The 24,316-nt window shown below is 35.3% G+C and overlaps 1 protein-coding gene across 9 annotated transcripts in view; it reads right to left on the bottom strand.

Moving 5' to 3' along the window:
- BLTP1 (bridge-like lipid transfer protein family member 1) overlaps positions 1-24,316 on the bottom strand; it is a 200,550-nt gene that overhangs the window by 164,775 nt on the left and 11,459 nt on the right. For all 9 annotated transcript variants that reach the window (XM_061142286.1, XM_061142290.1, XM_061142293.1 and 6 more), the window contains 7 exons: positions 19,775-19,905; positions 17,060-17,176; positions 15,868-15,946; positions 14,705-14,769; positions 6,366-6,552; positions 1,508-1,589; positions 708-901 (listed from right to left, as the gene is read on the bottom strand). In XM_061142286.1, the coding sequence (XP_060998269.1) occupies positions 708-901; positions 1,508-1,589; positions 6,366-6,552; positions 14,705-14,769; positions 15,868-15,946; positions 17,060-17,176; positions 19,775-19,871 (821 nt within the window). In that variant the 5' untranslated portion in view covers positions 19,872-19,905. The remainder of the gene's footprint in view (positions 1-707; positions 902-1,507; positions 1,590-6,365; positions 6,553-14,704; positions 14,770-15,867; positions 15,947-17,059; positions 17,177-19,774; positions 19,906-24,316) is intronic.

Here is a 24,316-nt window from a genome sequence, read left to right as displayed (position 1 = left end):
CAAAAAACAACAGAGATTGAGAATAAAAATTAAAAGAGCCCTAATATAACTCATGAACATGTGGACTGGAGTCAGATGGGATTTATGTGTCTGCTGTTAACTGAGGGTCGCAGTCCTCTAGAATGGAAGCATCCCACCACAATGAGAGGTCTAGTGTGCATCATTACAACGTGTCTCCTAAATCAGGCAGCTACTTCACTGAAGGAAAGTAAATCTGGAAAGCTAGGTGGAAAACTGACTGGGACTTAAATGTCAAACAAGCCCCAAAACTGTCTTAACTCCATCAGTTTTCCGAGATTAATTTTGATTTCATTTTCAACTTTTCATTAACTCAAATGGTATTTCACCATAATGAATTTGTTAAATTTACAATTTATCCATCTCTTCTGGAAGTAAAAACCTACCTGTAAAGTGTATTTTCTAACATACAAACATCGAGGCTTAACTGCCCAAAATAAATTTCCCAAATACTCTAAGGATAGAAAAATTATAGTTATAAGTTTATAGAAAAAAATATTTAAATAGGAGTATACCAATGGATAAACTCCATTTATCTTATAAAGCAGGAATACTATCAACTGATTTAATAGAGAGATATAACTAATTATTACCAAACTCACAGCAAAGAAATTAAAAGGATACTAAAGATTCTAAATGATAGCCATATTACATATAAAGAAGTTCTGTTATTTTTATGACTTTCTTACTCATCATTTTGAAGACCAACATATCTCGGACTAGGAACAAGCATGACTCGAACATTTTCAAGCTTTCCCTTCACAATGTGCATGAACTGGTCAAGATGACTGGAAGGTGGTTTTGTAGTATAAGTTAAGAAAGCATCATCAAAGTTGATGCACAGAGTTTGAGGTTGGTAATGATTTCCAAAGGCCAAACGTCCCTAAAAAAAAAAACAGATAAAGAGATACTATGCCATGCTATCTAGGACATATTTTTTTTTTCCTTAGCTGACCGAATAATGAGCATTTTCAAGCAACTACTAAATGATTCCATTTTAGCGGTAAATAATACTATTTAAGTTGCTCCATTTTGGCTTCCCAGATGATTCAGTGCTAAAGAATCCACCTGCCAATGCAGGAGCAGATTCGACTCCTGGATCAGGAAGATTTCCTGGGGGAGAAAATGGCAACCCACTCCAGTATTTTGGAGAAACACTGGAAAAATCCAGTGGACAGAGGAGGACTGGCAGGCCACAGTTCATGGGGTCGCAAAGAGTCAGACATGACTGACCACACATGCACACCAATCAATTTAGACCAGTGTTTAAAGAAATGCAAGCACCTGTGAATAAATAAGCAGCCTTTAAGGTGTACATATTTGTTCTAAAATGGTCTTGGTGTTGAAATAGTTCTTTCACTAAACAAAAAATGTAGCCCAGAAACTACATAATTACTTTTTGTTCTTAAGTGAAACTGTATCCACAAAATTAAAAGGTTCTGCTATTGGGTAATAGCATCAATTATTAACTATAGCAGAATTTACTTACTGTGCTCACATTGACCTTTATGACAGGAATAAGTGATCTCCATGAAGATGTAGGGTCTTGAGATTCTGTTTTTACTTTAACTCTAAAAAGAAAAAACAAAAGTTGACATATATGAGAAAATGAGAATAAGTACCTGAGAATACTGTTGACTTCCTCACAATACACATCATTAATATCAGCTGTACCTTTACAAATATAGCTAAAGACTATTCAGTAACAAAACAAGGACTATGTAATGGAACACTGATATCCCTAAAATGTCTCATAAAATGGACTCTTATCACATATCAATTTTTACATAAGAAGTTATAATAGAAAAGCATATTTTTAGAATGGCAAACTTTAATGACAAAAGTCTAAATTTTCATGTGCTGTCATTATATCTATCATTATGTCCATGACACGAAAATGTAACATTTTACAAAAGAGCAAAAATTATAATTAAAACAAAAATGACCAAGATACAAGTTACTTAGATGTTTTAAGTGTTTCAAGTACTTCTAACAGTTCAGCTGATCCTTTTCTTTCCCTACTCCCACCACTTGGTGACAAAATAATTTTCTTTTAATAAAGTTAAAAAATATAGACCAAGAGTTAAAAACAAGAAGAAATTCAGTTCAGTTCAGTCACTCAGTCATGTCCAACTCTTTGCGACCCCATGGACCACAGCACGCCAGGCCTCCCTATCTATCACCAACTCCTGGAGTTTACCCAAACTCATGTCTACTGAGTCGGTGATGCCATCCAACCATCTCATCCTCTGTCATCCCCTTCTCCTCCTGCCTTCAATCTTTCCCAGAATCAGAGTCTTTTCAAATGAGTCAGCTCTTCGCATCAGGTGACAAAAGTATTGGAGTTTCAGCTTCCAATGAACACTCAGGACTGATTTCCTTTAGGATGGAGTGGTTGGATCTCCAAGCAATACAAGGGACTCTCAAGAGTCTTCTCCAGTACCACAGTTCCAAAGCATCAATTCTTCGGTGCTCAGCTTTCTTCATAGTCCAACTCTCACATCCATACGTGACTACTGTAAAAATCATAGCCTTGACTAGACGGACCTTTGTTGGCAAAGTAATGTGTCTGCTTTTTAATATGTTGTCCAGGTTGGTCATAACTTTCCTTCCAAAGACACTGGCCACACACAAAGTACACAAAATTCAAGAAATGAAAAATTCACAGCAATTAACTAAAGATTTCATTTGAAAACTTGAGGCACATCTCTTTAATAATTCGGTAACTCCTAAATCATACTTCTAGAGCTGTATTTGTAAGGTGGCCCTCAGTGCTTAACAGAGAAGGCGATGACATCCCACTCCAATACTCTTGCTTGGAAAATTCCATGGATGGAGGAGCTTGGTAGGCTGCAGTCCATGGGGCTGTGAAGAGTCGGACACGATGGAGCAACTTCGTGCATTGGAGAAGGAAATGGCAACCCACTCCAGTGTTCTTCCATGGAGAATCCCAGGGATGGCAGAACCTGGTGGGCTGCCATCTATGGGGTCGCACAGAGTCGGACACAACTGAAGCAACTTAGCAGCAGCAGCAGCCTCAGTGCTTAAAAGTAAACTCAAAACTAACCTCACAACCAGCCCCTAACCTCTTTCTCCAGGGTTCCCTACGTGCATGCCAAGTTCCTTCAGTCATGTCTAACTCTCTGCAACCCTATGGACTGTAGCCATCCAGGCTCCTCTGTCCGTGGGATTCTCCAGGAAAGAATACTGGAGTGGGTTGCCATGCCCTCTCCTCCAGGTGAACTTCCCTGACCCAGGGATCCAACCTGGGTCAATCTGCATTGCAGGCAGATTGTTTACCACTCACGCCACCTGGGAAGCCAACTAAGCGTTGTTGTTCTCCAGTCGCTCAGCCGTGTCCAACTGTTTGTGAGCCCATGGACTGCAGCACGCCAGGCTTCCCTGTCCTTCATCATCTCCCAGAGCTTGCTCAAACTCATATCGAGTCAGTGATGCCATCCATCTTGTCCTTGGTCGTCCCTTCTCCTAAAACTAAGCATGACCACTGTTTTAAATTAGAAATTTGGATTCATTGTTGACTCGCTCTTCTTATTCATTCTCCATCATCTCCTAAGCATCAATTTGCCTAAGTGTATCTGGAATCCATCCACTTTTCTCCCTTCCTATTGCTGACAAGCCAGTTGATGATCATCTCTACCATGAACTGTTACAACATCCTTTTATCTTATCTCCCTGCCTCCAGTCTTACTTCCCTCCAATCATAACACAGCACTGCTGACCTGGGGTAAGGCCACATTTCTAACAGCGAATCCTGCTAACCATGTTAGTTTAATTTATCCCCACCTCAAGTAATCCACTCCAGCCTCAGTAACAACTTCTCTATTGCATATGACATTTCTTCTCCATGACCCTGCATCTCCTTCTCTGCTTAAGTCATTTATCCTTAAGGCTTCAAACTTTCCTGATCCTTCTGTATGTGCCCAGAGAATTCTGTTTTGTCCCTGTTATATTTCTTGCACTAAAATTGTCTATTAAGAGTTCGAACTCCCACAGTAGGCTGTAAATTCGCCCAAGAAGTTGTCATATTCTATCTCCAGTACCTAAGCTCAGTGCCTGGGACATAATATGCATTACATATTTAACTGAGAAATAAACATCCTCATCATCTACTTTAAAAAAAAAGGTGGCTTCAATGGTGGTCCAGTGGTTAAGGGGTCCGCCTTGCAATGTAGAGGATAATGGTTTGAGCTCTCACCAGGATGATCCCATGTGCCTCAGGCCAACTAAGGCTGTGTACAACTACTGAGCCTGAGCTCTAGCACCTATGCACCACAACTACTGAAGTCTGTGTGCCACAGAACCTGTGCTCTACAACAAGAGAAGCCACTGAAATGAGAACCCCAGGCACTGCAACTAGAAAAAGCTCACATGCAGCAATGAAGACCCAACACAGCCATACATAAATTAATTAATCTAAAAAACACAAAAACTATTTTGTGTACAAGGCTGCTTCAACATTCAAAAATCAACAGCCTATAAGTGAAAAATCAAAGGATCGTACCAAGAGATACAAAAAAATCTGACAAAATCCAATGCTTACTCATGATTAAAACCTCGTGGTAAACTACGAATAGAGGGGAACTTCCTCAACTTGATAAATAATATCTACCAAAAAAACTACAGTTAACATCATACTTAATAGTGAGAAACCAGAAGTTTTCCCACAAAGACTAGGTACAAAGCAAGGATGTTCCTTGTCATCACTCTTCTCCAAATTTGTACTAGAAGTGTTCTAGCTACTGCAATAAGATTTAAAAAAAAAAAGGAAATAAAAGGTATACAGACTGGGAAGGAAGAAATAAGACGAAATAAGAGTCTTTCCTTGAAGCTGACACAATCATTCATGTAGAAAAATTGCAAAGAAGTAACCAAAAATAGTCTTAGAACTAATAAGTAACTACAGCAAGGTTGCAAGATACAAGATTAGTAATATACAAGTATCAATCACTTTCCTACGTAATAGTAATGAGCAAATGGATTTTGAAATTTAAAACATATTACTATACTTTAACACCACAGAAAATTAAATACTTAGGTGTATATTTAACAATTTTTATATAAGATCTATGTAAGGAAAACTATAAAACTCTTATGAAAGATATCAAAGAGAACTAAATAATTAGACAGACATTCCATGTTCATTGATAGGAAGACACAATACTGTCAAGATGTCAAGTCTTCCCAACTTAATTTATAGATTCAATGCAAACCCTATTGAAATCTCAACAAGTTATTCTGTGAATATTAGCAAATGGATTCTAAAGTTTATTTGAAGAAGCAGAAGATCAAGAATAGCCAAGAAAATAATGAAGGAGAAAAGCAAAGTTGGAGGAATGACATCAGTTGATTTCAAGACTTAACCACAAAGCTACAGAAATCAACACACTGTGATATTGGTGAAAGAAAATGAATAGGTCAATGAAACAGAACCCAGAACCTAGAAACCAATAAAATTAAATTATGTAATTGTATATGCACCTTAACTATGTATATGTATTTTTAGACTTGTGAGTGATAGTTGCTCAGTCATGCCTGACTCTTTGCAACCCCATGGACTGTAGCCTGCCAGGCTCCTCTGTTCATGGAATTCTTCAGGCAAGATTACTGGAGTGGGCTGCCATTTCCTTCTCCAAGGGATCTTCCCGACCCAGGGATCCTGGATTGCAGGAGAGTTTTTACCATCTGAACGACCAGGAAAGCCTACTATTTAAGAGACATTTCTAAGTATAAAGACAGGTCAACTTAAAAAGTATCAGCAGATACATGCTTGGCTTTATCTTATAATTTATAGACAATACATTAGAATATGTAATGAATCCATACACCTTTTCCAAAAGAATACCCAAGATAGAAGTAGCAATAAAGTTATAAATGAAAGTCATCAATCAGATGAAATAAATTAGATGAAGCTTTTCTCTCTCAAAAAGACAGGGACTGGGCAAGTGGTCAGGAAGGAAATACAATGTGCTTTTAACTTTGCATGAAAAATAATGTTTAGACTTACGCGTGTGTATTTAAAAGAATAAAAAACAAATTGATAGCAGTAGTTATCAACACGAGAGAAGTAGAACTGGTAAGCACAGCAGACTGGACAGCTTAAGCTGAAAGCTAATCTTTTTTATATAATTCTATATATTTTACATAATTCTAGTCTATATTATTCTATATAACTTTTAAAGAATTTTATAATTACTTATGAGAATAAAAGTTCTAGTTAATCTACAAAGAAAGATTAGGCTGTGTTCAGGTGAACAGCGTTAATAATACTCTAATAAAAGCAGATGTTTAAATGTTGGAGATTAATAAAGTTCAAGTGTGACAACAACCTTTCGATTTTGGACTGGGTTCTTGTTCTTCCATTTTCTCGTGTTTTATCATCTTCTTTCTTGGGTGGAATTATTGTTGGCTCCAAACCAAACAATTCTTGAAGATGTCCATAAAGATCCGAACGATTATACACATGAAATTCAAAGTCATTGACTGTGATGTATAATCTAGTTTCTGCTTTTGGATCTAAAGATATCAATTACAAAAAAAAAAAAAAGTTTTTAGTCAATTTTTTAAAAACTTTGTTCAAGTTTTAAGTCAAATCCTTTTCCAAAGTTAAAGTAACTCAAATATTTATTTTAAAATAGAATTCTATGATAAAAGGGAATTACATTTTAAAAGCAATAAAACATTGACAAAACAAAGAAAAAAAGCTGATGCCACTATAGTATTTCAGCTTGGCATTCCAAAACAATCTGAATTTCTACATCCCAGTTGTATAACAACAAAAAGATTTTATGCCAAGAAGAGCACAATGCAATTTACAGAGTAAAACTTTACCCCAATATGCCATAAGTGTATACTAAAATATACATAGTAAAATGTTCAAGTTATAATACATTAAAATATGACACTAGTATTTGAACTTGTGCATCATAGAAACTATGACTTTATAAATAATAGTTTGTTTTTAAAAACTACACAAGGTTAAATCAAAGATTTCATGAACTGTAGACTCAAATATTAATAATAATCTCAAATAAAAGATGTAACTGTATTAAAACATTCAGGCAAGACAAAATAATAGTTTAGCCATTACACAAAGTCAGGGACCTTTAGTTCATCCTCAAGAGCTACAGATATTCTGAGCCATGTCCTCTGAACTCTTCTGCAGATACTGAAACCCCTATAACAGGGAAGAAGTTAACTGTATGCTGTCCACTAGTACAGAGACCACAGATCAGCTGGAACCAGAAGGGTGATGACGCTGACTCTCCATTACCCCACCACCAACCAACCAATGAGAAGAATGTCTGTGAGCTGATCACACCCTGCCCTTTGAACACTGTAAGACTCTCTCCAAAGTGGGACACACAGTCTTGAGGGCATTAGCCCCCCTAGGCTGGCAAAGCAATGGAATTATTTCTCTCTACTTCACCCAAAACTCTGACTCTGAGATTTAATCCAGCACCAGTATACAGAGGCCGAATTTCAGCAACACACATATACAGCTTCTTTGGGGGAAAAAAAAGTTGGGAAAACCTACACTAGATTCTCCAGGAACTAGAAAAAGACAGTAAGTAAACAGTAGAAAGGATGTAAGGCTGAATTCCTGTAACACTGTTTACAAATGCTATGATCTAAGGCAGTACGTTAACCACCCTTAGCCTCATTCTCTCTATAAAATGAGAATACCTCTAGCTACCTGTAGGATGAATACCATAAACACTAGTTCCCTTGCCTTAGCAGGTCAAATTCTTACTAGTCATATTGATTTATAACAAATCTTCTTCTCTTTAAATAATCTTTGATTTCATAGTGTGATATAATGTTCATCGTAATAAAAACAGTTCATCTCTACTGAACAGTTGCTATGTTCCAGGTACTGTTCCAGGTACTTTACTCATAGAATTTCATTTAACCCTCACAACAAACCTAGCAGTCAGGGCCCAAGATTATATAACTCAGAGGAAGACTAAAATCCAGGTCTCTATAATACTGGTTCTTAAACACAAAATAAAATTACTTATCAATTTTATCAATAAATATAATGGTTATTTCAAAAGCAAAAATGTTATTAACCGCTGAAAACAACAATGTTGTCAAAAGGGTCCAGGTATTTCTTTGCATTTTACAAAAAATTGATCAACAGTCATACCTTAAATGCAGTATTTAATTGTTAAATTCTGGTAATACTAGATTTCTCACTGACATTTATCTCTCCTGGAAATTTTAAAAGCAGTTTTTAGGTTTCATTCACTCTGATGACACTTGGAGTCACACAGAAAATTTTAATCAATACGTAATTTAAGAAAGGTATAATTAACTGGCTCTTTTAAATCTCTCTACATTAATAATGTTCTACCCTTGAAGGCAGAAATCTTCTTCTCATACTTCTTGTTATCTAACATTCATATAATGAGCTTCCCAAATTCATTTGTTAATAAATTCATTGTTATTCAGTCACTAAGTTGTGTCCGACTCTTTGCGACCCTAAGGACTGTTGCACACCAGGCTCCTCTGTCCTCCACTATCTCCCAGGGTTTGCTCAAACTCATGTCCATTGATTCAGTGATGTTATCTAACAATCTCGTCCTCTGTCACCCCCTTCTCTTCCTGCCCTCAATCTTTCCCAGCATCATGGTCTTTTCCAATGAGTGGGCTGTTCGCATCAGAGCTTCAGTTTTAGCATCAGTCTGATGAATATTCAGGGTTAATTTCCTTTAGGATTGACCAGTTTGATCTCCTTACGGTCCAAGGGACTCTCAAGAGTCTTTTCCAGTACCACAGTGTGAAAGCATCAATTCTTTGGCACTAAGACTTCTCTATGGTCCAACTCTCACATCCGTATATGACTACTGGAAAAATCACGGCCTTGACTATATGGACCTTTCTTGGCAAAGTGATGTCTCTGCTTTTTAAAATACTGTCAAGGTTTGTCATAGCTTTCCTTCCAAGGAGTAAGCATCACCCAATAGATTTAAGTATAGACAGAAAAGGCTCTTAACAAGCAGTTAATTTATGGAGGAAAAAAGTAAATAAATGTTGTAGAACAGTGTAAGTCTTCTGAACAAATAGCTAATTAAGACTTATTTTCCAAAGGGAAATCAGAAAAAAGGCACTATTTAATTATGTAATTGTGACACATGTTATTTGTAGTAAAAAAACCTAAAGTACAGAAGTGATACCAAGGCCTTGCAATATACTCAGAATCAAGTCTACTGACCTTTTAAAAATTGTTCAGGGATTTTTATTTCCTTTAGTTATTTAACAAACAAGATTTAGATGCTACAAATTTAACAGTACTAGATTATATTAGGCTAAAACTTCTAAGCAACAAAATAACAGGGACATACTTTACCATTACCTTTTCACTCCTTAATAAACTAAGAATTCCTCTGGATAAGAAGAATGCATGTCTAGCTAATCAGACTAGTATGAATTTAAACATATGATATATCACCATATATTAAGAGGTAATTGGTCCTGCTATTTGTTTCCCAAAAGAATCCCTTAAAATTAAGTATCCTCAAAGTAAAGATTTTTGACTGATATCCTCATTAAGTGGTGTTTAGTCAACAACCATCTACTACAGATCACTAGTTTATGACTTAGAAAATATTTTACAACAAATTCCATGGTAAACAAATCAGATGTATTATTTTTTTCTCTTCTGTAGAGTTGGACAGGTAACAACTTTAAATCTGCTCCTGGCCTAAATTATCTCACCCAAGCTCTATGGCATAATAGTTTTGCACTTGACACTCTTTTCTCCTAATAGAGGAGTTCTAAAACTTCCTAATGAAAATCTTGACCCTACTCACAGAAGGGGCCTATCTCCTTAGATGGCTAGCAGCCATATATCTACTCAGACACATGCCCCAGTTAGGCTTCTAAATTTTCCACAAAGAAACATCAATCATCTCTACTTCCTCTTGGTTAACTATCAAAGCACATGGATCTGCCCTTTATAAGCAAGAAATAATAACCAGACTGTAAGGTCATATTATTGAATACAGCCTACTATTTTAACCCATATTCTACAATATTGTACAACTTTTTATCAAAAGCTTAGTTTCTGGCCTATTCACTCCTCTATACACTATATTCTAAATGATGCCCCTTAATCATGCCAGACTAATAATATACTTAGACCAAACTGATTATTCCTGCACTGCTATTTGGCACTGTGTCTTTACCTTTGAAAGATGTGACTATGAACACATTGTTAAGAATGTTATCCTTTACAACAGAGAATGTATTTTAAAAGCATATGGAAGAGAAACCACTTTAGCCATTCATCAAAGCTGTGCTCTTCATGAGCACATACATGTAAATTTTCAAATGTAGGTAAAACTATGAGCAAATAATTACAATTATAAAAGTGTAACTGATATAGCCTACCAACTTTTAACATCACTGTAAAATGGAGTTTTGAAATCTTTTTTCTACTGCAAACTGCTGGCATAAAAAAAAATGAGAAAGAACAATTTAGACTAAATGTTCTTCAGCATTAAGAACATAAAATATCCAAAAATCATGATCATGTTTCTGCTCTACATTATGGACAATTACAGAGAGGGCAGAAACAGAGATTTATGTTAGCATTAAGAGTGACAAAAAGAATCTGAGACATAAGGAAATGACAGGGCAGAGCCAGTCAAGGAAAAAGCAATATTAGAGCAATTTATATTAGACTGGGGTTATGCATCTTAAGTAGTGATTACATTTTGCTATATTCCTTGAAATAAGCTAAGCTTATGTCACTCCCCTGCCCCAAAACCTTTCATGACAGTGGCTTCCCCATGTTCAACACCCTCCATTACATAGCTTCCATCTTATCACCTATTATTCCTTTACCTTATATTTACCACCATATGGAGTTGTGAATTCCTAAACACACCTGTTCTCCAACCTCAATGCCATTGGTCAAATCAGTTATTCCATCTGAACTACCCTCCCGTCCACTCCACCTATGCCTGACACAATCCTAGTCACTGTCATCACCAAGCATGCTACTTAAGAGATGGAACTTTCACAACAGCTTTACCATTCTGTGCGTGTATGCATGCGTGCTAAGTCACTTCAGTTGTGTCCGCCTCTTTGGGACCCTATGGACTGTAGCCCACCAGGCTTCTCTGTGCAAAGGATACGCCAGGCAAGAATACTGGAGTGAGTTGCCACTTTCTCCTCCAGGGAATTTTCCCAACCCAAGATCGAACCCAGGTCTCTTATATCTCCTGCATTGGCAAGCAGGTTCTTTACCATTAGCACCACCTGGGAAGCCCTCTACCATTCTGCCTCCTTGACAAATAGACAGAACTTTAAACACCATCAAATCATGAATTTGCTGGGACCACACCAAGTGGTCCATATCAAAGTTGGTAATTCTGAGGATGGTTCACTGTTTTTCCTCAACACACACTCACTGTTCCCTTTTTTCTTTAATTACAATTGTTTGTATGCATGTATTCCCCCAAATAGATTTAGATAACAGTCTTTATTTTTTATACCCTCTCCAGATTAGCACAATGATCAGTAAAGTGAATGCAAAATAACTATCTGTTAAATTAAATAAAGATTTTCACCAAAAGTTACCTCTTTCTTAAAGAACTTGGGTCAGTTTTTCTTGACCCTCATTCAAGAATTTTGGTGAACAGCAAACCACTTTAAGGAGATGTTACATTTCATGATAAAATGAAGTAATTATTTTCTTCAAAACAAAAGACTATAAACAATTTAAGATGGTATCCCCCACATCAATGAAAATTCTGAAATGGGCAATCCCAGTAAGCCTACTTTACAATCTGCAGTTGCCTCTGGATACTGCAAATGTCTTCATTCCACCCATAAGCTGTGATAAGTGTTTATTTATACATAAGACTCTTCAAGAATCCTCTTGGGCCACATTTGACAAGGCTATTTAACAAATACAAGGGACACTAGACTGGAAGTTAGCAGATCTGGGTTTTTGTCTTGATTTTAACAGCTATAATCACAGGAATTGAGGATTTTTCCATCTGCAAAATGAGGGGGCTTTGAGGACATTAGTTGTTACCAAATTGATGATTGATTTTGAGAAAAATCGGTTGTTTTCTATGTTCCTTGGAATTCTGGGGTCAGGAGCATTGGGTGGGGTAGTGTTAGGTTAAATGGGCCTCCTCAACCCACCATTTCCCTACAGCTTTATCAGTTCACATTATCATTTTAAAACACCAAGGGGGAAAAAAATCTGGAATAAAAACTTCTAATGCAAATATACAAATAGGGTGGGTTAGTTTGTTTTACCACAAACAAGCTACATAAATGAAGAGAACTTTTATTTTGGCTCCACTGTAACCTTATTTTCGAAAGTTTATGTTAACTAACATGTAAAAAAAAAAATAAGATTAAATCAAAACAGCAAATACCACACAGACTCCAAGATTAACAGAAGCATGACAGGCTGAGGAAAAATACTCTCCTAAAGTAATCTATCTCTAAGGCACAAGCTAGATGGACTTTTCAAACTAAATCTAGGGTAGAAATACTGGGCATGCCCAAAATTAAGTGAATGTGTTAGAAACTAGAACTGAACTCAAAAGAACCTGGCTCTCAGGAATGAGCTTTAACCATCTCTAAAGTGTAAGATATCTTTAATTAAGCACCACCTTTAAGACTTACAGTCAAATTAAAGAAAGAATCAAGAATATTCTCTCCACAATACCTAAGCAGTATAGGAAAGTGCTTCAAAGTTCTAAATGTATTCAGATTTCATATTAATAAAAAGTCAAAACTTAAAAACAAAAGATTCCCAATGCACTAATATATTATCTAAAGGACATTTTCTTTTCCTGTGAGAATGCTTATAATAACTACTAAGAAATGAGGTAAAAAGGTTGGTTTAACAACCAAAATTCCAAAACCACAGACTAAAGAAGGGTAATGACACAGCCACTCTCAATCACAGATGAGAGACTGCAGAAAGCCTATTCCAAAGGTCCGCAGAACGCTTTCATCTTAAGAAGTCATTCAGCTTCTGTTCAAAATTATCTAATATACAACTCTAATTTTTAGAAAACTTTTTCCAGAAATGAAATTTGTCCATTATTCTTTCTAATAATTTTGGTTTCATTAACTCCGCAGATGTCAAATTCTAACCCATTAATGCCAACATTTTCAAGGTAGAGTAAATTATGTATTATATAGGAGGGATGAAAGATATGTGGGAGCAAGGCAATGATAGTTTAAAAAAAAAGACTAAACAATAGGGAAACAATAGGGAAATCTAAAAATAATTTAGGATAGCTCAAACTTTTGCTAAGTTTTCAAACTTCCAGAACTTTAAAATCTGTTTTCCTATAGAAAAAATGGTATACATCATGATGAGATTCCTAGGGGAGCTCACACACACACAATCCAACATTAAACTGGAAAGTTCCAAAATTATACAGAACCAACCACCATTTCAAAATTTCACTGGGGAGCCTGAAACACAGGTCCTCATACCCAAGAAAAGGTGGAGGGGTTTCATTCTCTTTTGACCCTACACTCCCAGGCGGCACTTAAATTCTCCTTAAAAGTAGTTATCAAAGTACGGTCTAGGGACCTCTGGGGGGATCCCGAGACCCTTTCTTGGGGAACACAAAGTCAAAATTATTTTGATAATATTATTATACTAAGATATTTGACTTTTTATCAGTCATTTTCAAATGAGTGGACAATGGGATTTTTTTAAAGGCTGTAAGAAGTATATGAATATGAAAGCAGAGGTGAGAATTCAATTACCTTCCATTAGGACAGACATTTAAAATATCTGCAAAATTTAAAACTATGTCAGTCTTTTCACTATATTTTTGCTTTGGAAAAATTATTCTTCATAAAGTGTGCTATTTATTTTAACATGTAATGGATTTATTAAAGATGTTTTTGATGATAAAAATGTTTCTACAACGATCAGGCTTAATTTTGAATGAAGCAAATATTAAACAGATACAACTTGATAAATAAAAGCTTGCTGGAATCCTCAATTATTTAGAATGTAACAAATCCTGAGATCAGAAATGTTTGCCAATTACTATTCTAGAAAGTAAAGACAAGGTCTCCTCTCCTCCAGGCCACTGGTGTGGTTAATGTAGAGAAGAAAGTTACAGGCACAGACAGGCGCACCTAGAGTTGTGAAATGAACAGGTGAGCAGAATATACTGAGATAAAATTCTGATGATAAAAAGCAGAAACAGAAGAGAGTCTAGAGGATGCACTTCCTCTTTTCTACACATCCTTACCATAGTAGATAAATGCGAATTAGTAGCAATGTTACATAAAAGTATGAATAAAGCTAAGAAGCTGAAAAGATAAGTATCTTAGTAGAGTGATCAAAGAGTGCTAGGAAGCCACTTTAACCACAGTATGGGATTAAGTCCGCAGATATAATGGGAGGTAAGACTAGAAATGTGGGTAAGGGTCATGCTAAGAATAACCCTAAATAAACAATAGACTAAGGAAACTAAATTTAACCATGCAGAGGAAAGCTGCTGAAGGATTTTCAGCAAAGGAATGTTAAAATCAGTTCTGTAAACTCCAAACCTTTTAAAAATATTTTTATCTATTACCAAATGGGAAACATTTCAACATCTACAAATGAAAATTCTGATTATATTACTGAAGATTTCAAACACATGAAAAAATGAAAACTTACCATGTTGCTTCTGCTTTGGATTATACATTTTCCACCACCGAAAAATTATAAATCCATCTTGAATTCTAAGCAAGATAAATTACAAAATTGAAAGCTTAAGCAACAATTTATTTAACTCATTTCTTAGCTATTATAAAAAGCAGGCAATTGATAATAGGGAAATACAGAAAACTGGACACTAGCATACTTAGATGTTTCATACTCTTCCAATCAAGAAAGGAAAAGAAGATCTGCAAAAGCTCATAGAATCTTCTATTTAGGTAAACTGTAATACCAAATAACATTTAGTAGGAAAATAAAGTGTTAACAGAAAAAACTTTTTGTTTTTAAAGTTATATTTTTTAAATTAAATTAAAATTATATAAACTAAAAAAAAAAAAAAAAAAAGCCAAATCTTGAAACGGAGATATTAGCACTCAAAGGGAAAACTTTTAAAGACTTTCTTTCATTTCTATAACGACATATCACTTCACATCCCCAACGGGTGGAAGTATAGCCTAACTTTTAACTTGGAAACAGTTTTGGACTTACAAGCTCTACTGTTATAAGTGAGGTGTGAGTGCTGCCAAATTCTAGCACTTCTCAACTAATTTAGTATCTTCAAGTTTTATCCAAGTAATGAATTTAAGCTTTTCTTTCAATGCTTACAGAAGACAGAATATATCAAACATATGAACTATCATTTTTCATTATATTCAATTTTCATCTCTTTCTTAAGGTAAAACTAGAAATGCTATTAAGGTTAAATTATTCTAAAAATTGACTATCTATAAAAAGGGGATAATAGATAAGAGATATCAACAGCCCTGATCATTGCTTATATAACAAATGACCACAATGAATTCTACAACAAAAATGGTCAAGTAATCTAACGCTCAATTTTCAAAACTAGGGATGATATGAGATTATTCATTTCTATAAGCTGCTATTCAAATATGATTTTTTTGGCCAGTGTAAACCTTAGCTAAATCAATCCACTGATAGAAACATTAAAAAAAAAAATCAATTCACCAGTATGAGTCACTGAAAAAAATGATTGCTGATTTATGGTTTTATTTGAAAATCCAACATTGTTACTCTGAAAAAGCAAGCCATAGTCAATTCAGTATTATAATCAAAAAAGTTTGTAGTATTTCAGATTTAAGATGGATATTTATTTTTACCTAATAGACATGTCTTCTGTAATGTAATAGATTTCACGAACCATGACTTTTCCAGAAAGAACAGAGAAAGAAAATGAACCTGTTGTAGGGAAAAAAAAAAACACAACAGCAATTAATGTAATTGTTTTGAAAAACAGTAGAGCCCTAAAAGCTTTAAATAATCTTCACATTCAATTTACTCAATAATTAAAAGTTCTTTCCCTACTTCTTTCCTGATATCCTTACAGCCTTACTAATCTTGTCATTTTTCCCTTAAATATAACAAAAAGTGCCATAGATATCATTTCTATGAACTGAGTTACTAAATAATTATATGAGGACATGAGTTTAACAGCTACTTCCTATGAGTAACTCTCTTAATTAGGCACAGCCATTAAATGATCCCAAAGCAGTGACTAATTCACCATTTTTCTCCATTAATTTTGGTGACTCCAGGAACCAGTCATTGCCTCAAATTAATGAAAGACTACTTATGTTTGAGAGAACTTTTGTTTATGACCACTAAGAGGTACTCTAAGGAAGATCAGAAATATTCTATTGGGTGAACCCTCACCTCCTTTTCCCAGTGGTTCAGGGTTTTTCCAAAGAATATGACTTTGCTGGAAATATTCTATATTCTCATCTTGGTGGTGATTACATGATGTATAAGTAAACATGGATTGACCAATTAACAAAAAAAAAAAAAAAAAGAAAACAAAGAATATGACTTCCTAATATACCCTCCTATCTACTTGCGTACTTCCCATTTATAAGTAGTCAAGTTAAATTAATAACAAAAGCTACAAAAGGAAGTACAAAAGATGATTCCACTTAGTTATAAATCTTTTAAGTATCAGTTTTTTTTTTTAAAAAAGCAAAACATCAAGCATTAGAAATTTTCTTTGGATGGTAGAATCTTGAGAAATATCCAGTTCCATATTTTATATGTGTTCAGATATTTCAAATTATTTTAATGAGGATCTCTTGTAAGCCAAAAAAGTCAATAGGTTACTACAGAAACACTTTGAGAAATAAGAATGAAGTAAAGGACATAACCAAATGGTAGTTCAACTCTAGTCAGAGTACTATATTAGAGAATTTCAGGTAGATTAACTTTCATGAAACAAAAGTAAATTTCTAAAGCTACTGTCTGTTTATAAAATAAACTTACAATTTCCAGATTACACAGAAGAAAAAAATTACTCAGACTTACCAATATGAATATAGCCATGCTTGTATAACCTGTTAAGAACCAGTGTTAAAATAAGACCAACATTCCGAGAATTATAATACGTGAGATAAATAATCCATCCACAAGACAAAATAGTAGCTGTTGGAAGAAAAGAATGCAAAAAAAGGATCTCACTATACATCTCCTTTTGATCACCTTAACATTTTAATAAAAATTTGTTAGTAAAAGATCATTTATCATGTTCAGAAACGAGAGGATTTTCTTCCATATGGTAACATGTCCTCTTACAATACCTGAATTTTTAAAACCAGAGGTTGATTCTACTTTACCCATCTTTCAAATTCATTCTCTTTAGTCATTCACCAGAAAAATACAGACTTCAATCAGATCAAGTAAAACAATGTTTCAAGTAAAACCGCTTTGTTTCATTTTAGACTACTTTGTACAGTTTCAGTTATTAAACATACACAAAGTGTTCTGGGAAGAGAAAGCCCATATTTCTGAATATTCTGGGGAAAAGAAATCTACCTTTATTAGACTCAGAGTTCACTCCTAAGCTATTTCCTAAAGGCTACAGTCACTTACAAAGAAAACTGATGATTTTTTTTACATCAGAGAAAAGTCGCTTTTTAAAAAAATCAACAGTCTCTGCTTTTAAAATACTGTTGGAAAGAAGGGAGAATTTTAACCTACTTAAAGGCATATCTATATTAAATAGGCCACCAAATATTAATACTATTATGTTGCAATTGGTAATAACTTAGTTTTAAAGAACACCATTAAATACACTTCAATACATGCTATTCTATATTTGACCATTTTTCATGAAAAGTTTATAGTCACTTATAAAATTTGTAATATTCCTCCCAAAAAACCTAGCTCATTAATACATAAATGACAAAATACAAGAAAGCATTTTTTGATAAATTTTCTTTTACTTATGCATTTGAAAAGTGTAACTATTTTCTAGATTAAGACAAAGTAATATAAAGCAACTCAATATATGTAATCTTTTAGCAACATTGTATTAAGTTTGTACTTTTAAAAAATTATGTTAACGTAACTAAAACAAAGCAGTCACTGAGAGTCAAAATACAACATTATTTACGGTAGCTTAGACTGATGTTAATAGCTTTGAGGTAGCAAGTGCTATGATTTGCCCATAAAATTTATTTCTAGAACAATTCTTTTGAACAATTCTTTTGATGATACAATATTGTTTTAAACTTAAAGTCATCCTGTATTAATTTTTACCACGAGTCACTGTGTGAACAGCAAGTTGCTATGGGCTCTTCAGAAAGGCAAAGGTATTTGCTGAGAAAGCATGCTTTCATCTCAGAAAGCAAACCACCTGGGAACTGTGGCCCTTTCAGCGTATAATGTCCCTCCCCCCTCCATGCCCTTCCATATTGTAAGACCATTAGTAAAACAGAGAGATTAAACAGCCCCTCAGTGTTTTCCTGGTTGTTGCTATTATTTTCACCTGAAAGAAAGGAGCTGTATACCATGCAAAAAAACAGAAATTCTAAATGATAGGAAAGGGGGCACATAGAATATAAGAAAGATGTCTGCCTTTAATTAAACTAAAAGATAATTTTCAATGCTGTTTTTATGAAATTATATTTCATAGTATCTTTTTGCACTTCATTTTACTTCTAAGTTTTCATTATGATAATTTAGAACAGTTCATGTTCATCAATTAGGGGAGAAAAAACAAAGTTTAAGTGGTAAGCCAATCCTACCTACAAACCATAAATCATTACAGTTCCCTTATATACACTTCACCTCTATTGTAACCCTACCACACAGCATCATGAAAGAAGCATAAGGCTACACTCAAGGAAAAAAACAGCTGTGTAACCTGTGTAAGTTACTTAATTTTTATGGGTCTCAATTCCCCAATAGGTCAGTAGGAGAATATCAGCTACCTTCATAATTCTGCTATGAACATCAGTGGGATAACATACGCAAAACGCCTGTGGCACATGGTACACAGATGTCTAATAAATATTTCCTCAATAAATATTACCATTACCTCCCTTTCCTCTCTCACTCCATCTTACCCTTTCTATTTTCCTCCCTGCACTTTTCTAATTCCTATGCTAAAATTCAAATTAAATAGCAATCTTCCATGAAACATCCTGGACAGTAACAACCTATAGTAACTGCTCCCTTCCTCAGTACTTGATGTATTTCTCCTTGTCTGTTCATATTCATTCACTCACTTATACAACTTCCCTCTCTCTGCAATTTAATTATATACTGCTTTGTATTTTTTGTGTACACCTAGAAAAGTTCTGGAATATAAGCAAAAAAAAAAATCATTACTGGAAAATTCCACTGTCAGGTGCATAAAGAGTGAGGAAAGAGATAAGATTTAATTAGGCAAAAACATCTACCATGAGGATTTATCACTTTATAATAAAACAAAAGAGTCTGCGTGTATGTTGGGATGGGAAATGGAAGAGCTGATCTGAAACAGGAAAGAAAAGCTAGGTCTCTCTTATCATCCCACTTCCCCTAACACAGACAAGGAAGCAGTCTAAGGAAAACAGCCCTCAAGAGCAGTTTCCAGAGCAAATATTCATAGAAACACAGATTAAAATACTTGTCTCCAAAAAAACAAACAGATGATATTATAAGCATTCTAACTTCAGTGAACTACTGCTTAAAATCTGGCAGCTGTTAATCCATACACAAAAAATAATAAAGTACAAGAAAATATATTCTACTTACCAACAAGGAGCCAAACAACATTGGAATTGTGTTCTGTAAGAAAATCTTCTAGTTGAGTGATACTAGGAACAATACTCTCATTCTTCCTTTGATCCATTACTAAAATTTTTCCAGAATAGCATCTAAAAGGCCTGAAAGAGTTCAAAAGTTAAATTTAGAATTAAACCTATGTAAGGGGAAGAACGGTGAATTTAATAAATGTGAAAGTTTATTAAATCATATTGTTTTCTTCAATGACAGGAATGCAAAATATAATGAACAATAATAACAAAGATGTCCACATTTCTACATAAAATATAAAGCAATGTATCATATTTTTAAAGTCCTGATTTCACTATTCTAAGTATGACTAGAGGTCCAAGTTCAATTACTAAAGGCTGGCTCAAAATAAGAGGGACATAATTAGTCTTAAATCTAACCAAAGATATTTATTCTCAACAATCAGGAAATAACAGTCATTTATATTAGAAAAATTCATCTAGACTTGTATCCAAAACTGCTACTTAATTTTAATGTATTTAAATATTAAGCTTTAGTAATCCTTCTTAACTTCTATCAGCTGTGTATTCCCATTATTCCATGAAGAAACAATCTTCTTAGTTTAAATTCATTCTAGACAGAGTTTGGACAGTAAGCAGATCTCCTGCTATCAGATGCTCAGGATAAAATATAATACACGTCAAATTGTGACTGGACATGTGCAAATGTATTTATGTATGTGTAACTGAGTATGTGTGTGTATGTGTATATATATGGACTGAGAATCAGCAAAAAGGAATGCAAGTTCTTTTTTTCATGATCTAAGAAACAGAAAATTATCCCTCTGATAGTAGAGTATTAACATGACTAACCCAATCCATCTATAACAAAATTATCTTGTGATAAACCAGGAAAAGGGGGAGAAAAGCTAGACAAAGCTACACAGTTAATAATCCTTTACGACCAAATAGCATACATGACTTTTATGGAGAGTCAGAAAAACAGATTTTAAAATAGAAAGATATGTGAAGACAACTTTCTAGTTGAAATTCCATACAGTTAGCTTATCACCTTCTCAAAATGTTTTTCTGTTTACTCACCACAAATACTATCTTCACAGGTCACAAAACAAGTTTAAAAACTGGATGAGACAACATTGCAAGATAATGTCTACAAGAGGATTACAACATTTCATATTTCTGCGTGGTTGAATACACTATAATTTAGAGGCAAATTAAAAATTCATTTTTAAAAAATAAGTTCAGTAACAAAAGGTTTATTATTAAAAGTATATGAAAACCCAGGGCAAAATTGCTAGGGAAACTTTAACGTTTTCATTTTTCGGTACACTTTTTTTCCTATGGTTTAGAAAGTAAGTAAGAAATGTTCATGTATTGAAAAGATTGGTGGCAGTCAAAGGCATGTGCTATGCTGTGCTTAGTCACTCAGTTGTGTCCAACTCTTGCAACCCCATGGATTGTGCCTGCCAGGCTCCTCTGTCCAAGGGGATTCTCCAGGCAAGAAAACTGGAGTGGGTTGCCATGCCCTCCTCCAGGGAGTCAAAGGCATGGGCATGAGGTGGTGGAAATGACTGAAGAGGGTCAAAGGATACAGACTTTCAATTATAAGATAAATAAGTTCTGGGAATGTAATGAACAGCATGGTAACTATAGTTAACAATAGTGTAGTGCATATTGAAAGTCGCTAAGAAAATATATCTTAAACGTTCATATCATGAGAACAATGTGTAATAATTCGAGATGATGGATGTTATCTAAACTTATTGTGGCAATCATTTTGCAATATATACATATGTCAAATCATTATGTGGCATACCTTGAATTAATACAGTGTTATATGTCAATTATATTTAAATAAAACTGAGGTGAAATGCTACCTTCTGCAATACTTTGAAAAAAATCTATCAACTAGTAACAAAATTAGCAGGCTAACTTTTACAACATGAGCTTTCTCTTTCTTATCTTCTGAGACTAAAAAAAGTAAAAATTTTAAAAAGGAGAAAACACTTTGAGAAGGCCTACAATCTAAACCAAATATTCATATATTATATAATGGTTTACATATTATAAAATAACATCTGAACCTATCTCAAACTTATTTTTCCATTTTACAGATGTATTGCCAGCACACTACTGAGGATGAAAAGAGCACCTAGTGACTCCTAGCAGGTACTCCATGAGGGATATACCCTGGCATTCAGATCTCCATATAAAAGGGGAAGTGACCTCTCTGCCAAAAGGATCTACAGTCCTCATGCAAAATCACAGGGACCACCCATCGCTTTAACAGCCCACAGCCAAACAGAATACAGAAATAGGGTATTCAAATTGTCAAGACAGAAAACTGCAGTATCACAGTTTTAACCAACGTTTGTCCAATTACTAGTTAATGAAAAATCATTAACAGAAATCAACAGACAGAAGACTGCTATACGGTTGTTAACAGTAGTTAAAAGAATGTATTTTGAGCATGTATAGAGCAAAGGCTATGCTTAACAAAAGTCCTAAAGCAAAGCAGACATTCTGCCCTAACGGAAGTGAGTAAAAACAACACTGGACACAGAAAAGCCAGACTGACTGGCGCTATACGGTTTGCCACATTGCTTCAGTGCCACACCGACAATCCCTGAAAGAAGATGAACTGGAGACTGATTAAAGAACCTACTGCATAACCTCCACTGAGCAAATGATGGAATAAAAACAACCTGGTTGTTTCCTCTTTCCTACCTGAACAGTTTATGCTAAAAGCCACAAGGTGAAGTCAGTCTCTCCCATCAGGAAGCTTCCATAAGCCTCTTACCCTGCTCCATCAGAGGGCTGCTGCTGCTGCTGCTGCTAAGTCACTTCACTCATGTCCAACTCTGTGCAACCCCATAGACGGCAGCCCACCAGGCTCCCCCGTCCACGGGATTCTCCAGGCAAGAACACTGGAGTGGGTTGCCATTTCCTTCTCCAATGCATGAAAGTGAAAAGTGAAAGTGAAGTTGTTCAGTTGTGTCTGACTCTTAGCGACCCCATGTACTGCAGCCTACCAGGCTCCTCTGTCCATGGGATTTTCCAGGCAAGAGTACTGGAGTGGGGTGCCACTGCCTTCTCTGCCATTAGAGGGCAGACAGACTGAAAACCATAATCACAGGAAACTAATCAATCTGATCACATGGACCACAACCTTGTCTAACTCAATGAAACTATGAGCCATGCCATGTAGGGCTACCCAAGACGGAAGGGTCATGGTGGAAAGTTCTGACAAAACGTGGTCCACTGGAGAAGGGAATGACAAACGACTTCAGTATTCTTGCTTTGAGAATCCCATGAACAGTATGAAAAGGGAAAAAGAGGACACTGAAAGATGAACTCCCCAGGTTGGTAGGTGTCCAATCTGCTACTGGCAATCAGTGGAGAAATAACTCAAGAAAGAATGAAGAGATGGAGTCACAGCAAAAAAAAAAGAAACATCCAGTTGGGGATGTGACTGGTGATGGAAGAAAAATCCGATCCTGTAAAGCGCAATATGGTCTAGGAACCTGGAATGTTAGGTCCATGAAGCAATGCAAATTGGAAGTGGTCAAACAGGAGATGGAAAGAGTGAACATCGACATTTCAGGTATCAGCAAACTAAAAACTAAAATTCAAATTGGTGAACTTAATTCAGATGACCATTATACCTACTACTGTTGGCAAGAATCCCTTAGAAGAAATGGAGTAGCCCTCATAGTCAACAAAAGGGTGCAAAATGCAGTACTGATGCAATCTCAAAAACGACAGAATGATCTCTGCTCGTTTCCAAGGCAAACCATTCAATATCACAGTAATCCAAGTCTATGCCCCTACGAGCAATGCTGAAGAAGCTGAAGCTGAATGATTCTATGAAGACCTACTAGACCTTCTAGAATTAATGCCCAAAAAAGACACCCTTTTCATTACAGGGGACTGGAACGCAAAAGTAGAAAGTCAAGAAATACCTGTAGTAAGAGGCAAATTTGGCCTTGAAGTACAGAATGAAGCAGGGCAAAGGCTAATAAGAGTTTTGCCAAGAGAATGCACTGGTCATAGCAAACACCCTCTTCCAACAACACAAGAGAAGACTCTACACATGGACATCACAAGATGGTCAACACCGAAATCAGACTGATAATATTCTTTGAAGCCAAAGATGGAGAAGCTCTATACAGTCAGCAAAAACAAGACTGGGAGCTGACTGTGGCTCAGATAATGTACTCCTTATTGTCAAATTGCTAAATTGAAGAAAGTAGGGAAAACCATGAGACCATTCAGGTATAACCTAAATCAAATCCCTTATGATTATACAGTGGAAGTGACAAATAGATGCAAGGGATTAGATCCGATAGACAGAGTGCCTGAAGAACTATGGACCGAGGTTCGTGACATTGTACAGGAGGCAAGGATCAAGACCATCTCCAAAAAAAAAAGAAATGCAAAAAGGAAAAATGGTTGTCTGAAGAGGCCTTACAAATAGCTGTGAATAGAAGAGACATGAAAGGCGAATGAAAAAAGGAAAGATATACCCATTTGAATGCAGAGT

The sequence above is a fragment of the Dama dama genome, chromosome 5 (genome assembly GCF_033118175.1).
Source record: "Dama dama isolate Ldn47 chromosome 5, ASM3311817v1, whole genome shotgun sequence".
In the NCBI taxonomy this organism is placed as follows: domain Eukaryota; kingdom Metazoa; phylum Chordata; class Mammalia; order Artiodactyla; family Cervidae; genus Dama; species Dama dama.
The sequence above is the reverse complement of the archived record's forward strand: the minus strand, read 5'-3'. Positions and strand labels throughout refer to the sequence as shown.